The sequence below is a fragment of the Heterocephalus glaber genome, unplaced genomic scaffold (assembly GCF_053883595.1).
Source record: "Heterocephalus glaber isolate CG9 unplaced genomic scaffold, H.glaber_assembly_v1.0 deba00001175, whole genome shotgun sequence".
Classification (NCBI taxonomy): Eukaryota; Metazoa; Chordata; class Mammalia; order Rodentia; family Bathyergidae; genus Heterocephalus; species Heterocephalus glaber.
Window position 1 is genome coordinate 760,623 of NW_028258207.1, and position 19,382 is coordinate 780,004.

Sequence of the window (19,382 nt, forward strand, 5' to 3'; positions counted from 1 at the left end):
TGAGTCTTTTGGAGATCAGAGGTTGTCTTAGTTACTTTCCTCATTAATAAGACAAAATACCCAACACCCACAAGTTAAAGGAGGAAAGATTTATTTCAGCTCACGGTTTGCAGAGGTTTCAGTCCAGAGTCGGCTGGCTCCAAAGCAGGGTGGCCTGGTAGAGGGCCCTCACAGAAGAGAAACAGTCCATGGTGTGGCAAACAGAAAGCAGTGAGCAGCAGCAGTAGCAGCAAGCTTGCCTTCATTCTCTCCTTGTACATTCCATCAGGGTATAAGCTATTGATTGCATCCACACCCAGAGAGGGGCTTCCATTATCCACACCCAGAACTATGCTAAACCCATTTAGTTATCCCATACCCTTAATCACAGAATCAAACACCTTAGATATAGCCACCTCCAAAAAGCCCCACCTGTGTGTACATGAGGCTTTGTGGGGACATCTAGATACAAGTCGTTAATGGATGGAATGTTATAGTTTAAATCTAAAATGTCCCCCAAATGTCTAATGTATCCAGAGGTGGAATTTTGGAGGGTGATAGGATCGTAGGAGCACTGTACTCATCCCCATATGAATCCATGGATGAGTTCACAGCAGATAGGAGGTAGGGCCTGATTGGAGGGGCAGGTGACTGGGGAGGCTTGACCTAGAAGGGTCTATTCTTTTCACTGGCCCTTCCCTTCTCTTTATGCTTCCTGGCTGCCATTGGTTGAGTAGGTGGTCACAGGCCCTTCCATAATGCTATTTCTGCTGCCTTGGAGGCAGGTGACCATGGACTAAACCCTCTGAAATCAGGAGCCAAAATAGACCTCCCCTCCTCTGAGTTGCAGGTGTTGGGTACTTTGTCACAGTGATGGGAAGGTGATCAACACAGCGCCATTTATTCAAGACAAATTGTTATCTATCTTAGCCCAGCTGGAATGTGAGGAGTTTTATTGTGCTGTTCTGGTGTTGTTTGAACATAGTCCTCTGTCACCTGCATTGCCTGTTAAGTGCTAGTTGGTTTAGACCACTGGTTTGATTTGAGTTCCCTTTTGGGGGTGAGTGGGGATGATAGTTGTTCATGGAGGGTGCTGTGTAGTTCCTTTGGCTCCTGGGGAGAGGCACAGAACATCTGGTTGTATCTGTGTTAGTGGAGTTAAGACTGATCATTAGTTTCAGACTTCAGCAGCCTTATTGCTCCAGTCAGACTTTTTTTGTGTGTGTGTCGAGGGGCTGTGAGACGCTGTGTTCCACATCAGACACACATGAGATCGGTTCTGGGTTGTTTGTGGCTCTGAGCTTAGGCTGAGATCATTTTTAATCCTCCACAGTTCTGTGCTAAATGAACTTATTTTTTGTTTCTTTCTTTAAAAATATATAGTTTTCTTTGTCAATTATAATTCACCAAAGCCAGGGGGAAGAAAGAAAAATACGAAATTACTGAAGGATGAAAATATATGGAGTGACATCCCAGTTGCTCGATGAAAAGACCCAATTATGCAAAAATGTCAGTTTCTTCTAAATTAGCCCATAAATTTTAATTTCAGCACCCGTCAAAATTTCAATCTTTCTCTGTTTCTTTTTGGACAGCATGAGAAAAATTTGTGAAAAGTGATAAACAAGAGTTGAATAACCCTCACATTTTTGTGTAGAACGAGGTGAAACTGGGGGTTCTTAGGTTAAGCCCCAGTGCTCTCTGATGTTGACGTCACATGTGGATGTATGGTCCCTGGTGGTTCCTGAAGTTTGTTCTGTTGGTGTTTTAAAATTTTTTTTGAACAAAATTACCTGAAAGGATGAAGCTGGTGGTTTGAGAAGGGCGAGAAGGCTGCCGCTCCGAGCGAGGGCTGGCACCTTTCTCTTTGGTCAGTCCGTGACGCTGAGCTAGCCAGAGAGGAAGGCTGCACCCAGGGGCCCAGTGCTGGTCTCTCGGGCTGACAGGGAGAAGAACCTTCTCAGCGGGCACTGATGAGTCACAGCCTCCGGCTGCTGGCCCAGCCAGATGGGGCGATGCAGGGTTGTTCTAGCAAGGGGTGGCCGAGGGAGGGACAGTGCACCTACCCAGGGTGGGGCTTGGCCCGAAGAGAAGGCGTGGGTGGGATCCTGGGCCGAGACAGGGCTGTGCACGGGAGGCGCGGACCTGAGCCTCATGTAGCCTCTCCTCCGCTAAGCTGTAGGTGGCGGGTACTGTGTCCCAGCCACCAGGGGAGCGGCCGAGAGAAGCCGATTGAAGGGAGTCGCAGTGCCGGCGCACTGGGCAGAAGCCCCTGGAGCAGCGCTGACTCACTGTACTGGAATTGCCCTCTGTCCGCGTGAGGACAAGGCACTGCCTCCATGACCACAGGGTTCCGGGCTGATTAACCTGCCGGGTGGCCAGCAGGGCCCTCCGGGAGCGATCCACGTCAGGGCTCAGTGTGGCTTCTGTCTGTGGCCGGTTGGAGGTGGCAGCAGCAGGGCCGCTGTGCTCGGGCCTGACTTCCTCCCTCACCTCCGTGCGCCTCTCTGTGCCCGGGCTGCTGGAGAATGGCGCCAGGTGGTGCCCTCGCTGGTCCCACTTCTCCAGCTGACCATGCAGCCCTCCGGTGGAGCTTCGTGTGTGAGACTGCGACTGACTACATGGCCCTCTCTCCACAGCACTGTTTTCAAAGCACTATTTTGTTCTTTCTGTGTTTGTGACCCTCTGGCCAGCCCTTGGGCTCCAGGGCAGCGATCCTTGCCTTAGTCCATCTCTCGCTCTCTAAGGTAACAGTATGTGTGCCCCCAAGTCCTGTACACTCTTTCTGAGCCCCTTTGAGTGGTGTTGGAGTGAAGTGGCATCCCCTTCCTGCTGATGCTGACATAGCATGCAGACCCATGTGTGAACCAGATCTTGCTTTTTCCTCCGGAGAAAGAGGAGATGCAGAGTTTTCTGCAGTCCTGGTGTGCCCGAGGCAGCTGAGCTGTGGGAGCAGACAGCATGGCGTCTCAGCCACCTGTGTGTAGTGACGGACTCTGCTGGCTTGGTCTGCAGTACCATTTCGGTTTTAAAACGAACTACAGCTAAGCATGGCCAGTTCTACGGTAACACCCAGTATAGGACTGGAAGATCGGGTCCGTAGCATTTCAGGATCAACCAGTCAGTCTCAGCCTGGGTCCAGCAGCAAGCCAGAGCTGCTTTTCCTATGAGGACTGGTTGCTCCAGAGCCCTGGGGACGGGTCTGTGCTGTGATTCTGCAGTGGAGCTTGTCACAGGCTTCCTGTGGCATGTCTGCCGCAGTTTCAGTAGTGTGAGTTCTGTGCGTCTTGAGACCGGGCTGGCAGAGTAGCTTGTGCTCAGCTTAGACTTGCTACCGAACACTTTCTTGGATCCCTCTCCAGCTGGTAGTCTTATCAGTCCGCACTAAATGGATCGGAGCCTCAGTATCCAGAAACTTGCCAGTCACTGGACCGTTTTTGTCATCCATGCACGAACCTGTCTGTCACTTGAGAAGGCATGGCCTCAGATGCCCCAGGCTTCAGGGGTCCTAGGAGCATCAGCAGTGTGCTAGGTGGGGGCTGTGAACTCATTTAGGATTTGCCTCTTTCCCTCTGGCACGCAACTTAGGGTCCTGTTCACCAGACCCACTTAGCATAATGTCATCAATATGACGGGACAATTCCATGTCCTGGGAGCCATCAAGATGATCAGGGTCCCCGTGGGTCATGTGACGACACGGCAGAAGATTTGACAGAGGGCAGTTTAGCAAGCAGAAATGCTTCAGATTTTATCTGCTGATTTGGATGGAAAAGGAAGTATGCCAGAGCTGTGTTCATTTGCTTCAGTGAAGGTGCTATGTTTGAAACTGCAGCCACAGTAGGTGTCATTAATGAATTAAGCTTGCAGAAGTCTGTAGTCATCCTCCAGGACTACAAGTATGTGGCCCTGCACTGACCTGAGAGGCAGGTTGACCCGATGTGGTAGAAATCCCCATCCCTACACTCTCAGGACTTTGGTGGCTTGCTTGGCTCACCGTCACTGAGTGGGCAGGCGGGCAGGTGTTACAGTGACCTCCACCCTGGCCCTCCCTGCTAGATATTCTTCAACTCGCTGCTCAGGAAACAGGTGTCAGAACTCTGCCTGTGGCTGAGTGTTCTGGGACCAGGAAAATAACCACCAGATGGGAGATGGGTTTGGGCTAAGACTCCATGTAGCACGTCAGCTTGATCAGCTTCTAATTTGACTCCTGGGCTTTGGTGGATTTTAGGTTTCCAGAGAGGAGTCCACGTTCAGAGCCAATCTCATCACCAGGGCCAGCTTGAGTTGACAGCCTAGAAGATCCTAGCCTTAAATCTCTGGGCTCCCAGGACAGGCATTGTGAGTGTGAGCTGCAGACCTGCTTTTGAGTCCCAATTTGATTCTCAGGGGAGATGGTTTTACCCCCTGTGCTTCATTTGGTGCCAAGGGCTCCAGACTCCTTGCTGTCCCCTCTTGCGGACAGGTTCATCCTTATCCATCCACCCTTAGGGTTGCAGGTTAATGTGAGTGGGCTCCTGTGTGGTACCACACTGTGGGCAGGCCCTGGGGTTTATCTCTTGTTCCATTTTGAAAGGTCAGTTCAAGGTCATCAAGATTCAGGACGTGTCCCTCAGGGATAAAGCATCTTGAAAGTGCGCCTGTCTTCCTGTGTTCTGTTTTCTGGGGTTTTTTTCTTCCTCTTTTTGGTCTTGGTAATTTTCTAATTTCTTGTCACTGCAGCTGTGCATTTTGTAAAGACATTTTATCTAGCATTTTAAATTATTTTCAGTGGAAGAACATTCAAAGTATCTTGACTGTCATACACTAGACCAGAAGTGGATAAGGGAAATTTAATGTGGCACCTGGTTCTGAACTACAGATTTACTGTAATTTGATATTCAGATTTTTTTTTTTGTACCAGGGATCAAACTCGGGTCCTTGTGCTTGGAAGGCAAGTGGCAGAACCACTGAGCTAAATCCCTGGCCCAGATATTCAGATTTTTAACTTAGTTTCATGGCAGGATTGATCACTGTACTTTCTTAACGAAGACTTTTTAAAAAGAGCAGTTTTAGATTCATAGGAAATTGAGAGATGAGAGCAGAGATGCCCCATAGACCCTCTGCCTTCCCTTGTGCGTAGCTGACTCATTGCCAGCCTCTGCAGTGGAGGTCACACTTGTTACAGAGCCAGGGTGCTACACTGACTCATGAGCATCTCCTGAGTTCACAGTTTACAGCATGACTTACTCTTGCTGTGGTCCATTGGTAGGGTTTGAATGTACCCCCAGAACTGTCTCCTGGAAACAACCCCAATACCCAACCAATACCACGGTTGGGAGGTATGGTCTACTAAGAGGTGGTTAATGGCATTATCTATAAACAGGGTGGGTTGGGTCCCTTTCTCTGTCTCTCCTTCCCTTTTTCCCTCTTACCCCACTCCTCGCCCTTGCCCTTCCACCTTCTCCTGTGAGATGGGGTGGCAGAAAGGCCCTCACCTCCATCTTGGACTATCTGGCCTCCAGAAGGATAAGAAATAAGTCTGTGTTCTTTATAAATTACCCATTCTGTGCTATTCTGTTATAGTAGCACAAAATGGGCTGTTCATACATTGTGTGCGTTTGGGAAAATGTGTGACAACGTGTATCCACCACCGTTGTGATGTCATGCAGAGTATTTTTCCTGCCATAAAAGTCCCCTATGCTTGGCCTGGTAATCTGCACCGCCCCCCCCCCCCCACAAACCTCTGGCAATTGTTGATGTTTTCATTGTCTCCATGGTTTTGCCTTTCCCAGAATGTGAGGTACACTTGTTATGCTCTACTCCTCCTTTCTCTTCTTCCTCCTCCCTCCCTTCCTTTTTTCCCCCTTTCATTGCAGTACTGGGAACTGAGCCCAGAGCCTTGCACTGAGATACATGCCCAGCCCTTTTTAATTTTGAGACAAGGTCTCATTACATTGTTCAGACTGGGCTTCAACTTGTGATCCTCCTACCTTAGCCTCCCACTGTACTTCTTGCAGTACTTTTCTGCTGGTTGGTGCTTTGCAACCCTAGTGTGAGATCCATTACATAAATGTTGATGGCCCATCTTAGCTGCACACAAATCTTCTTTTACTATGAGATATGGATCCAGTAGTTTATAGGTTATTTACTAGTGATTCTTTTATAATAGTAGAACTCCATCATTACATATGGCTAGATTGATCTGGAATTGAATGTGTTCTCTCAGTCAGGATAGGCTTGCTTTTTTTCCTGCAGGCTTAGGTCGTTCTCAAGGGCAGCCAGCTACTTTCATTTTATGTGACATCTCCATCTGTCATAGTGCCGGCAAGGTTTCCAGGGGCAGGTGAGGATGGTATGGAGAATTGCACATAGGTATACATTACACCATTTACACTTTCAGCCACTTGGCCAGAATGGGTCATAGGGTCCCATCCGGGTCTAAGGGGCCCAGGAAATGTTTCTGTGTCTAGGAAGGGAGAGGGGGAAACTGGATAGAACTAGTACTATTTTCCACTTCTGCAGGTTAACTCTACCTAATTTAGGCAAAATGGGTATTTAGTAGAAGGAAATGAATGAAGTCAAAGGATCCAAGAGAAGGTTTAGAGCAGCCAGGACCTAGCAACTCGTTAGGTGTCTGGACCAGGATTCTCTTGAAATCTTGCTCGGGAATACTGCAAGAATGCGTGCGTGATCTTCAGCTGTTGTTTTACTCTGTATCATTCCATTCAGGACTCCAATTCTGAGCAAGAGCCGTGCTGGTTAAGCTTGCATGGCTTGGTGCTCCCATGACTGTACCAGATTGTGGGAGGAAAAATATTCCTGAAGGGGGCTGAGGACCTCTTCAGTTTTTAAACTTGGACGGTAGAATACCTGGTTTGACGTCCTACAGATTAGGGCCAGTGCATGAAACACATTACCCCATATGACTGTTAACCTGATATATCAGCTTCATTGGATTAAGAAATGGTTAGTAGGTTAGTAAGCATGGACCTGGCTATGTCTGGGTGGGTCATGGAGGTGTGGCCTTGGGTACTAAATATGGTCCTTTACCATTCCTCTCTGGCACTGTTTCCCTGCTCTGATTCCCAACCATCATGAGCTAAGCAGCTTTGCTCTTCCTCATCTTTCTGCCATGTTTCTGCCTTGGAGTCAGCTAACCATGGGCTAAATTCCCCAAATCCATGAGCTAAATTAAGCCTCTCTCCTCCTTTAAGTTGTGGATATATCAGGTGTAGTGACTGGTGATGGAAAGCTAATATAGAGATTTTATACCAGAGAACCATGTACAGGATCAAATTCCCTGTGATGAGTATTTTCATTATGTATGCCTAAAATGTACCAATAGATGTTGTGCTTTAAAAAACAACAACTCATTTTGGGCAGACTGGGTAAAGAAACTATTAAAAATTGCAAGAAAAAAATAGAAGTGTTGCTGTGGCTGTACTTGACTATGTGGTTTAAAAGCCGTTGGAACTGGTTTGTGGAAAGAAGGTGGAAGATTCCAGCCAGAGAAGCTGTGGAATCTTATAAATAGAGCTTGATAGGTGATTCTGGTCAGTTCTTAGGCCAGGATGCTGATAGGAATGTGGACAGTAAAGGCTAGGTTCAGAAAAGGCCAATTCTTGTTCAGTTGGGAACAAATACTCTATGGGCAGTTACACTAGAGGCAGTGTGTGTTACACTGACAGAAAATTTATCAACATTTTGCCCCTGCCCATCTCTATACTTTTCAGTAGATGTAAGGGAAGTAGGCTAATCTGGAGGAGGAAATGTTAAGATAGCCCAACATTCAGACTGTGGCATAGGTACTGCTAGCTGCTTTTAGCCAGATTTATAGTGAGAATCAGGGGTAAAAAGCAGAGCAGAAAAATGTGAAAAACTTAAACTTTGGCACAGAAGAAACCATGTGTAGTTCGGGCAGAGGCATGGTTAAGAGATTACCACCCTGAAAAAGAAACCAAATGCTTTATACAGGGACAAGAAGAAAGATGCTTCGAGGACACCTCAGGAATCAGCAAGACCCCTCCCAGGGCAGGCCCAAGGGTCCAAAGTGGTCAACCTTTCATTTGAGAAGAGTATCCCTGGGACCCCTGCTTCAGAAGGGCCTCCTAGGGAATTGGTTCCCCAGGATTCATTTCACTGTTCTTAGCCACCCAACCATTCAAAAGCCGCTGTAGCCATGGTCAAGGGGACCCGGCTACTGCTTCTGCAGACAGCAGACTTTGGCATTGTCCACATGGTGCTGGTTTTACGGATGTGCAGGATGTAAGAGTTGTGGGGTCAGGGAGGCTTCCGTCCCATCTCCACCCCATTTCTCAGAGGCAAGGAGCCTCTGAGAGGGCAGTGCATGCGGCTGTGGGAACGAAGTCAGAGGTGGAGTGCAGACGAGGAAGTTGGAGAAGCCAAGCATGTGGAATGTCTGCCAAGGAGAGCTGCAGACTGAGTCGAGCCAGCCCAAGAGAGAGGCCAGGAGCCAGGCTGTAGTGGTGGGACTGTCCAAGCCCTGTGGGACTCAGCTCACACCATGGCGCAGATGCTGGACGTGGGGCACAGGACTTAATGTTTGCCTGGCTGGGTATCAGTCTTGCTTTGGCCCGATTCTTTTCTATCCCTGTTCTTTCCTTTGGGAATGGGAATGTTTACCCTGTGTACCTTGGGATTATAGAACTTGTTTTCAATTTTTTTCAGAGGTTCACAGCTAAGAATTTGTCTTGAGTCTCAGAAGAGGCTTGGACTGTGAAAAATGCTAGAACTGTTGAGACTTTGGGGAAGGTATTATTGTGTTTCCAGTTTTAAACAGAATAGTTCTGTTATGATAGGCAGAATCCTGAACTTGCTACTGTCTTTATTTGGAGATTTTAAGTATGGCTTAAGGAAATGTATTTGGGTGTGAAGCTGATAAGGATGGATTGTGACTGTCAACCTGGTAGGTCAGCTTCCTTGGAATAAGAAGTACCTAGGAGGTTAGTATAGCACGCTCCTGGGTGTATCTTGGAGGTGTGGCTTTGGGTACTGTATATGGTCCTCATCCCCTTCCCCTCTGGCACTGTTCCCCTGCTCTGCTTCCTAGCTGGCAGGAGCTAAGTATCATGATGTTTCTGCCTAGGAGCCAGCCCACCATGCACTGAATTCCTGGAAACGGTGAGCTAAATTAAAATTAAGCCTCTCCTCCTTTAAGGTGTGGGTGTCGAGTATTGTGCCCAGTGATGGAAAACTGGATAATACACCCCAGGAGGATATTGAGTGGTGTTAGGAAGAGGGACTTGATGGTTGGTGACCAAGAAATGACAAAATTTCTTCTGTAGTTGATATTTGTTGACATCTAATTTTTAAACAAAGTAAAAGGAGTTGATAGTTTGTGTATCTAATGTGTCTAAACTTTTGAAATTAGTATAAAGACCATGTAGAAATCTATTTATGTATTTTATTTGCTTTTGCTGACAGTTTATTTGTGAGAGAAGGAATCTACCAGTTACATTGTTTGTGTACACTTATGGCTCAGCAAGGAAGTGGCAGATGGCAGTCCTGGCTGCTGCTTATCTGTTTTTAGGAGTTAGGTGTCAATTACAGATCAGAGTTGAATGCGCTTGCTCAGTTAGCATGCAGAGAATTAGAGATCATGTGAAGATTTTGATGTCCAGATGTCAGCGAAAAGCTTCTTACAGACGCCCTTGCAAGGACATTTTCATAGTTATTAAATACAGAGCAGAATTTAATCTCTTCAAACATTGTATCGTCATTTTGCCCCTGCGTCCCCTCGTCTGTCCAGGGTGTCTGTCCCTTGTGATCAATACTGGTGAAAATGATGGCCTGCAGATGTGATTTTACTGGCCAAGGTTTAATCAGATATACAGGATCCAAAGAAATCCAAGATTTAATACAAATAAAATAGAATTTGGATGAAAAACTGGGAGAATTATGTGGTTTACAATATTATCTATGTGCCCTAGCTATGCTTGGAACAAAGAAAGTGATGTTCTAAGAAGGAAAAAGCCTGGGGAAAAGCCTGGAATTCCCTCTTCATTTGGAATTGTGGAATGCCTCTTATTTCAGGGTTTAGGAAATACTAGGAAGTGTATGATTTAAAGTATTATGTTGTCAGTATAATCTCACTACTGCTATATCTTCCACTGGGAGTAGATAAGAAAGTTTAAAACCGTTCCTGTCAGCCAGCCATGGTGGTGCATGCCTCTGTCTCAATACTCTGGGAGTCTGAGGTAGGAGGATCGCAAGTTCAAATGCAGGCTGGGCAAGTTAGGAACTTAGATCCTGTCACAAAAAATGAAAAGGCCTGGGAATGTAGCAAAGGCCATGGGCTCAATTCTTAGTATTGAAAGCACACATGTGTGCACATGTGTGCATCAAAAGATTACAACTACAGAAAACCATTCTCTTGCCCTAGTACAACCTTGAGCATAATGGGAAATGCCTGATACCTCATGGACCTGGGGCTTAGTTCAGTGTCCATTTATAACTGTTAAATATATGTCCATTAACATGGGGATTTAACATCTACCATTGGAAGATAAGAGCAAGTTGTTTCTGTACAAGTCCAGAATACAAGTTTTGTACCTGCAGAGCTTGCAAGTCTTGGTGGTCTTCCTGATTCACTGTCTGCGTGTCTTTTGGCCCCTTACTTGAGAGGCTCAATCCAGGGCTTAGGGATTAAAGCGTGCTTGACCCCTAGCTACCAATAGGGTGACTTTAGATAAAGGCCTGTCTCCACCTGGTCCTGTTTATGATAAAATGGGTTTTGATTTCAGAGAAGTCTTAGGAAATGGCAGTGCAGTCTTACATCGTTGTCTGTGGTATCCACCCAACCAGTGCTGCAGAAGAATAGTTCCCATTAGGTTAAGAGAACCAGGATGGTGTATAGACATGCCTCAAGGTGTAATGATACTAGAAAAAAGACTACCCAAATCTCCTCATTTTGCTTTACCTAGGATTTTTAGAAAACACAGAATAGTAGCACAATACCTGACTACTTATCCTGTTTTTATATCCTTTAATTTCAAGGTTTGAAGGCTAATAGGATTTTTAGAGATGACAGGTAAACATGCAAAAGAACAATGTTCCTATATTACATAGATGTCTGAGTTTGAAGAACTAAATCTATTTTCCCTTATTCTGTGTAGTATGGCATTTTCAAATGCCAGCGTACCTACTTCAACACATATTTTCTCCCTGATATTTGCCATTTACGTATTATTTGCTCATTATTCTTGGTTTTCCTTAATAATACTTCTTTAAATTTTAAGGATAAATGGAAATCTATACAAATAACATTTCAGAGGGCCATTATCTGTTGGGTCCTGTTCAAGGCGATCCACAGTTGACTTTGGCAAGTGAGCAGTAAGGTTGCCGTGGCATTGTGGAGTGAGTTATATGATGTGTGTCTGTTTACACGACACTGAGCTCCAGAGCAATTTCTATTATGCTGGAGGCCAGTCCCGACAGTTTTATCACTAAGGGTCTGCAGCATGAAAATGTTACAGATTTCCAGGGATGCCTACTGACAGAAAATGCCAGTGGGTTATGAAATGGAAAAATGCTATAAATCCCTGCAACTAACTTCATGAAGCAGAAAGCCAGATCTGAGTTTTGAATTTAGTATGAGGTTGACTTTTCTTTTAGTTAACTGTTAATTTTGTGATGATTGTGTATTCACACGCAGCTGCAGAAACTATGCTGAGAACTTCCGGGTGTGCTCCGTCCAGGTCTCCCCAGCGGGAACATCCTAGGGCCCTGCAGTGCAGTGATGCAGCCAGGGGATTTACATGGACCAGGGCCAGGGAAGGCACCTGAGCTCGGCCATGCCTCTGCCTCGGGTACCCCTTCGTGACTACCCCCATTCCTAGCAGACTTGGCTTGTGTCCCTGTTTTTTATTTTTACCCTTCTGATTGGCTCTGATTTCCATGATGTTGGACATCTTTTCCAGTGCTTATTTGCCAGCTGTGTATCTTCTTCAGTACAGTGTCCTGGTGCTTTTGGTGCCAGAGGTACTTTTTACCTAGCCCTGGATCCTGAAGACCTCGTCTGTAGCTTTATGGTTTTGTTTTTATATTTAAGAGCATGATCTATTTTGAATTAACAATTTGTATAAAGTGTTAGACTTAGATCAAGTTTCCCTTTTTGTTTTTGGATGTCCCGTCGCTCCATACCTTTTATTGAAAAGGGTGACTTTCCACCTTTGGACTTTCGTCACAGATCAGTCGGCCGAGTGCTGGGGATGTGGCTCAGGGGTAGAGTGTTTGTCCAGGATGCATGCAGCCCTGAGTTCCACCCCAGCACTGAAAATGGAAAAGTTGGCTTTCCTCTGTGGAGCTCTTTCTGGATTTGTGTCTGTCCTGTTGATCCATGACTGTCCCACCAGCAGTGCCACGCTGTCTGGCTTACTGTACCTGTGTGATAAGTCTTGAATTCAAGTAGAATATTTCCAACCATTTAATTCTTTTTCAGAATATTTTGGCTGTTATAATTCTTTCACTTTCGTTATAATTTTAGAATAATCTTGTTCATATCTATAAGACATTGTTGCTAAGAGTTTGCTACAAACTGCTCTAAGCCTCGCCTCAGTTTGGGTACACTTGGAATCTTTGCTGTGTTGTATGTCTTTCGATGAACATAGTACAGCCCTCCATTTATTTAGTTCTTTTATTTCTTTAAACAGCGCTTTGTATTTTCACATACACATTCTATGTGTGTTTTGTTAAATGTACACCTATATATTTACTTTTTTCTAAATGGTATTGTGTTTTAAATTTCAGTTGTCATGTGTTTATTGTTAATGTGTAGAAATACAATTCTTCTTGGAATGTTGGTATTGTATTCTGCGACCTTGCCAAACTCCCTACTTCTAGGAAGTTTTTTTGTAGATTCCATGGGATTTTCTATATAGTCACATCATTTGCAAAATGATGATGTTCACCGGGGAATTAGCTCAGTGGTGCCACCACCTGTCTTGAAAGTGCAAGGTCCTGAGTTTGATTCCTGGTACCAAAACAAAAAAACAAAACAAAACAAATTGATTGTGTTTCTTATTGAGTTGTAATAGTTTGCGTTTTTTGGGGGGTTGGTTCCTTTCACTTGTTACTAAGTTTTTATAGGATTATTTATAGTATTCTTATTATCTTTTTGATGTCTGCTCACTTTTTGTATGGTGGTTTTAACAATTTTTTAAATTAAAATTTTAAATGTAAATGGAAAATAATATATCTGTTGATAAGGTACAATGTGATTTTTGTGGGGGTTACTGGGGATTGAACCCAGAGAACTAACACTGAGTTACATCGTCATCTTTTTTTTTTTTTGGTACTGGGGATCAAATTTGGATCCTTGCGCTTGTGCATCAGGGGGCGAAACCACTGAGCTAAATCCCCGGCCCTCAGGGTTGAAGCTTAGTATGAAGGTCCTGGGTATCATCCCCAGTTTCAAAAAACAAACAAGCAAACAAACAAAACTTCACATGGAGTATATTGAGAAACATCCATTCAATGAATACTAGACAGCAGTGAGAAGGAATGAACACTGCTAATGCCACAGCATGCGTGAACCTCAAGTGCACTACATTGAGAGAAAGAAGCCAGACAAGGGAGAAGTTGAATCTGAACCCATGTACGTGAACCCCATAGAATGCGACCTCATCACAGAGAGGAAATCGGCAGTAGCCGGGGAGGAGTGGAACAGGGAGACCCAAAGGGACCCTGTGGAAGCACTGCGGGACGTCAGTTCTCCTGATTGTAGCAATGGCTTCACAGGCATATATGTGCTACCAAGTTTGTAATTGCACATTTATGATACAGCTTACTGTACATCAGCTACATTCAGTCAGCTGTTTAGAGCTCCGTGTCCACAGTGTGCCTACAAGGCACGACTACTTACACCACCCCACACTTGTCTGCAGCTCACCCGTGCTGCACTCTGCAGAGTGGGACCTGTGACTGTGTGTGTGTACCTTGGAGGTTGTGGGAGTGTAGAGTTGCTCCAGAAGTTTTCTTTAATACATATAACTTCATTTGTGCATCATATCTTAAAACTCAGAAAGTAAATGTCTATGGGTTTAGCAACACCCAACCTCTGCAAAGTAAAGAAATCCTCTCCATGGAAAAAAATTGAGATTTCTAAGTATAAGTTTCTAAGTTTTTGAGGCGCTGCCTGTAATCCCAGCACCAAGGCAGGATGAAGCAGGAGGACCACAAGTTCCAGCCCAGTCTGGACAACTTAGTGAGGCTTTGTCTCAAAGTAAAAAATAAAAGGGCTGGGGATATAACATAGCTTAATGTGAAAGCCTTGGGTTCAGTCCTGAGCACCATCAAAAGCAGTAACAACAAAACAGACAAGCCAGTTTCTGAATCACACGTTGGTCGATGGCACTGGGGCTCCCTTGATGGGAGAGAGGCTGCCACACCACAGTGTGTGCATTTTTACCTTCTCAACGGGGGCTGTTCTGCAGGTATTGTCAAGAGCCATTCTGTCCTCCTTCATGATTCGGTGAACCTGTATTCATGTCAGTGTCTCCAGTTTCAGCGTGTGTGTGATTTTCTTAGTGCCACTCCTGGGAAATCAGCTGCCATATTGCAAAGTGGGTCATAATGGAGCTTTGGTATGACATCCCTAACCTCAGACTTTGGAAGGAATCATGTTGAAGCATGAGGCGCTGTGAGGACATTGCACAGTGTGCTAGGGCACACACTGGAGCCCGGCACCCTGAGAGCCGCATGCAGGGCCACGGCGTCCCATGAGCTGGCTGGGCCGGGCCAGTTGCCAGGATCTCCTCAGCCTCTGCTTGCTTCTTGAAAGACGGGGCGACAGTTGCCTCGCGTGTAACCTGAAAAGTGCTGTATGACTTTATTTCAGTGTATATGTATTTTTACCGTTGTCTAGGAGAGTTAATATATTTTTCTTCCAGTATAAAGCCCATACTGTGAAAATAGTTTGAAAACCAGTTCTTGAAAATGGAAGGTGAATTTTAGTGTTTTGCTTTTAACACAGAGGTGAAAGAACTGAGAGAGGCACACCTGAAATAATGTATTTTTTTTCTCTTTCAGGCAATTACACTCTTAACTGAATTGATCAGGGAGAATTTCAGGAACAGCAAAATGAAACAGTGCCTTCTCCCAGCCCTCGGGGAGCTGATCTACCTCGTGGTCACCCAGGTGAGATTGAGCCGCTCACGCACCCTGGCGCAGCGCCGGCTGGTGCTGCCGCAGTTACAGACTTGGGCCCTTGGAGTGCGTCCAAGGGACACAGAAGTTTCACTCCTGGGAAGAGAGTCCCTGTGCCTGGCTCCTGTCTCATCCCTCCCTCCAGGGTCTGTTTTCCCTTAAGCGTGGGGTACTCTCGGGACGCATCTCCCAACCAAAGGGCTGAGAGCCCCCAGAGCGTCGCCATCTTGGCCCCTTCAGGCGAAAGGAGACCAGTAGCCTCCCAGGATAGGTGCGCCGTTGCCATTTAAATAAAACATTACTTAGTGCAAATACAGCTTTTAATGTGACTGTGGGATTTGGAAGGGCAGGATTTGACTTCTTATTTCTAAAGGTACAATATGGAAGTACTATTGAGTTAAACAGGGAAAACATCTATTAATGTGTGCGTGCGTGCCGCTTGGACCACTGGTGCTAACACGTAGCTGTCCCCTTGGGTGGCATGGAACAGTCCCCTTGGGTGGCACAAGCTGCCACCCTATGCATATACCACTAGTGGCTCAGAGCCGCCTGGCAGAGAGGCATACGAATTACAGTCCCATCGTGAACATGTGATGATGATAAGTCATAGGCTAGTCATATCATGTGATACTGAGAGTTAAATAGGTACCAGTAGGTTATAAATTAACAAGGAAGTTCTCTCATTGTATTTCTTAAGTTTTGAGCTGGAAGTTGCTCAAAGGATACATATTCCAGGGCCGGGGATTTAGCTTAGTGGTTCCGCCGCCTACCTCACAAGCACAAGGACCGGAGTTTGATCCCCGGAATCAAAAAGAAAAGAAAAGAAAAAAAAAGATACATATTCTGAATATTCTTAGCACCTAAATTAAACTTTCTGGGCAGTGATCACTTTAAGGCAATGCTACAGTTGCTCTAGAACAGTGTTTTATTGCTCAGGTCTGTAATGAGTAGTGACAGTCAGCACTGCAGCTCTCTCTCTGCTCCTTGCTCTTCTTGGCCTACTATTTTGGTCCTTGGGGTGTTAGATAGACTGAACTTCAGAATCAGCTTGTCTAATTCTGTAAATCATCTTTGTAGAACTTCACTGATTATGCAGATGAATTTGAGAAGAACTGCTGTCTTTATGATTTTTCGGCTTCTGCTACATCTGTGTATCAGTTAGGACAGTATTGAGATCTTTATGGTATTTAGTCCTCCAGTGTATTTATATTTAAAAAACATTTCCACTACTGTCATTTCATCCCATTCAGAAAGCATTTTGTGTCTGCCTTGGGTTGAACTTTTCTGAGGTAAATTTGTTTTGAAGAGCCAGTATATTCATGAACCTGCAAAACTAGAATGTAAAGACAAGTACACAGGGAAAAGTCTTTTTCCCAGTTTTGGACCACATCTGCCTAGCTCTCCCTAAAGTAACCATTATAATTACTTGTATTTACAGAGTTAATTTTGCATGTGTGAAATGTCTCATTTTATACAGCAGGTGGACCCCCCGCCCCGGGGAGTTACACCCTGCTAGGCACAGTGGATGGAATGTGTACATGGGAGCTGCTTTCTGGTAATTCCCATGGATGCGCCTCTCGGTCAGAGCGTGTCCCCTCTCCTCCCTGCGTGGAGCTCACAGCACCCACGTTGTGTCACCGGCCATGCTGGTGAACAGCATCTCCTTGCGCGTCTTTGGGGCTGCAGGTCTTTTGTATCCCCTGGCCTTTTCCTTGGACAGTCCTTGAGGCCTGGGCGTCAGACTCAAATGTACCAAGTTCCGTAGGCCTTCAGAATAAAGTCAGCACCAGTACTCAGCTCGTCCCCTGCTCTCAGTTGTCTAATTTTGGACTTAATTTTTTCTGTTTTCATCAGATCTTTGATGCACTGTAAGAATGTCAGAATCAAACCAGGTACTTTGAGTAGGAGGACAGTCAGGTCCTTAGTCTGCCGTCTCATCAGCAGTAGGAGTGGAGTCCAGGTTTTTTGTCCTGCTTGTTTTCTTTGCCCTCCCTTCACATAATTGTATAATTAATACGCAGTGACCTACATTTTTTTGTGGTTCTAGGGACTGAACCCAGGGCCTTTGCATTGAGCTACATCGTTGGCCCTTTAAAAATTATTTATTTATTTGCAGTGCTGGGCATTGAACCTAGGGCTCTTGTACTGAGCTACATTCCAAGCTCCTTCAAACAGTTTTTAAATTTTGAGACAGGATCTTGCTAAATCATCCAGTTACCCAGGCTGGACTTGAATTTGCTATCCTCCTGCCTCAGCCTCCCAGAGTGCTGGGATTACAGTTGTACACCACCATGCCCAGCTAAACTATACATAATTTTAAGAAGAGATTACGATTTGACAGATTCTGACATATGCATACACCTGTGAAGCCATCACCACAATCAAAATAACAAGCCTTTCGCCTCCCAGTTGATTCAGCACCCTCAGAAGCAGTGATTGTTGTCCTCTGAGCTCGTTTGCATTTTCTGTAGTTTTGTGTGAATAGGCCCCGAAGACTCATTTCTTTAGGCTCTGTGGCAGATGCAGAGCCCTTCCCTGGGTGTGCACCTTAACTGGGTGCAGCCAGACTGTTTTGATAGAGGGGCTCTGTGCCCCAGCCCTGGACATCTCCTGTGGGGCCCCAAGGTCTGGGATCCCTGGAGTTATTAAAATGGCCTTTGGTGAGGCGAGGGTCTTTGTGGACAGCCGGCGGGAGTACAGGTGAGCCACAGAATCGGGGGGTCAGCAGGGCCAAGCCAGGCTTCGTCTGAGGAAAAGCACGGAAGAGTTGGCTCAGTGGAGCCGCTTGCGTTTTCGCCTCCCGCGCCCAGGGTGAGAGAGTTAGCAAGGCGGATTGAGCAGGCAGGTGAGGAGCGGGCGAGGAGAGGTACCCTCAGGAGGCGGCCGACTGGAGGAAGGCGCAGGGCTGGGTCAGGCGGCTGCTCCCGGGCGAGGCGCCGCCGGAAGTGGTCCTTTTCCTTCAGGAGCGGCGGTGGCCAGAGGTGGACTGTGATCCGTGGTGCCCCCTGCCGGGAAGCCCTGCTGCCTGCGCGCCTCCTCCAGGTTGGGGCCCTTGGAGCAAGGCCAGGCCCTGCAACAGATGATGTGCAGGTTTCGCGCAGGAGTCCGTGAAGATGGGGCCCGGATCGGATCTGAGTGCCTGGCAGGGGAGGAGCCCGGGGCTGGGAACGGGGATGGTCGCAGAGGTTTGGAGTAGGTGAGCCGGATGGGAAGGGACTTGTGTGTAGAACTTAATTTTGGCTCCAAATTAGTGAGTTTCGAGCTGGAGCAGCTTCTAACCACAGTCACGCCAGCCTCCTCCACAGGCGGTGACCGGAGCAGGGTTTTATTGCTAAGTCGGTTACAGTTTGAGAGGGCAGAGTTCTCATCACAAGCATGAGGCACTTCTGACCCATAGTGCACCAGGTCTGTCCTAGTTTTCAGTGAGGAGGACCAAATTCCTGCGGTGAGAGATTGCCGTTTTCACTTTTCTGCACAGCACTTGAGATGTTATACTAACCTGGTTAATTTTCTGCGAGAGAATTACTGCTGCTGTCGTTAAGATCAGCGGACCTGCTAATCGTATTTTCATATTTTGGCCACAGGCTGTCTCCCATGCAGCCTGTCCGCCCATGTTGGTGCGCTGTCCCGAGTGTGACCCCAAGCGGGTGTCCCAGCTCGACCATTCCAGCCAGCCGTGCTTTACAGGGGGCACCAGCGTCGCCGGGCTCCTTCCCGGTCGGGTCGGTCACACTCCCTCCTCAGGCCTTTCCCCCTGGCTTCTGAGCGGGGACCGGGCGTGCGTGGTGATTCTAACAGGGCATTAAGAAGGTTTGTGTGGCTGCTGTGCTCTTGGGGGGCTCAGTGTCTTTCTGTGCTGCTGACGTCACTGTCTTCCCTTCGCTTCGTTTCAGGAAGAGAAGAGCAGGCTGCCCCGGCAGTGCTGGGCCGTCCCCCTGGCCACGTACACCGTGCTGACGAGGTGCCTGCGGGAAGGGGTAAGGTTCTGGCCCTGTCCAGGCTGGCGCTGTCAGCCCGGATGCTCCCGAATTTACACGATCCTGGCGCCTGGAGCAGCTGCCTGCAGTGGAGTAGACCGCTTCTCATTCACTTAAGTGTCCTGCTTTAAGATGACAGCAGAGTCTGCAGCAGAACTGCTTTTTATAACTGTGTTGTCCCCCCATATCACTGCTTACCCCGCAGCCCGGCACCTCATCATCTTGTCAGGTGCCATTTTGAGTTCAGAGAAGGGACGCTTTGGCCAGGGCCCCCCGATTTAACAC

The 19,382-nt window shown here is 46.7% G+C and overlaps 1 protein-coding gene across 12 annotated transcripts in view; it reads left to right on the forward strand.

Moving 5' to 3' along the window:
• The window catches only part of Ulk4 (unc-51 like kinase 4), a 379,759-nt gene that overhangs the window by 40,570 nt on the left and 319,807 nt on the right, over positions 1–19,382 (forward strand). For all 12 annotated transcript variants that reach the window (XR_015451092.1, XR_015451093.1, XR_015451090.1 and 9 more), the window contains exons 18-19: positions 15,004–15,111; positions 19,014–19,097. Coding sequence is in view for 7 of the 12 variants with exons in the window: in XM_004835115.3 (XP_004835172.1) it covers positions 15,004–15,111; positions 19,014–19,097 (192 nt within the window). In the remaining 5 variants the exon portion in view is untranslated. The remainder of the gene's footprint in view (positions 1–15,003; positions 15,112–19,013; positions 19,098–19,382) is intronic.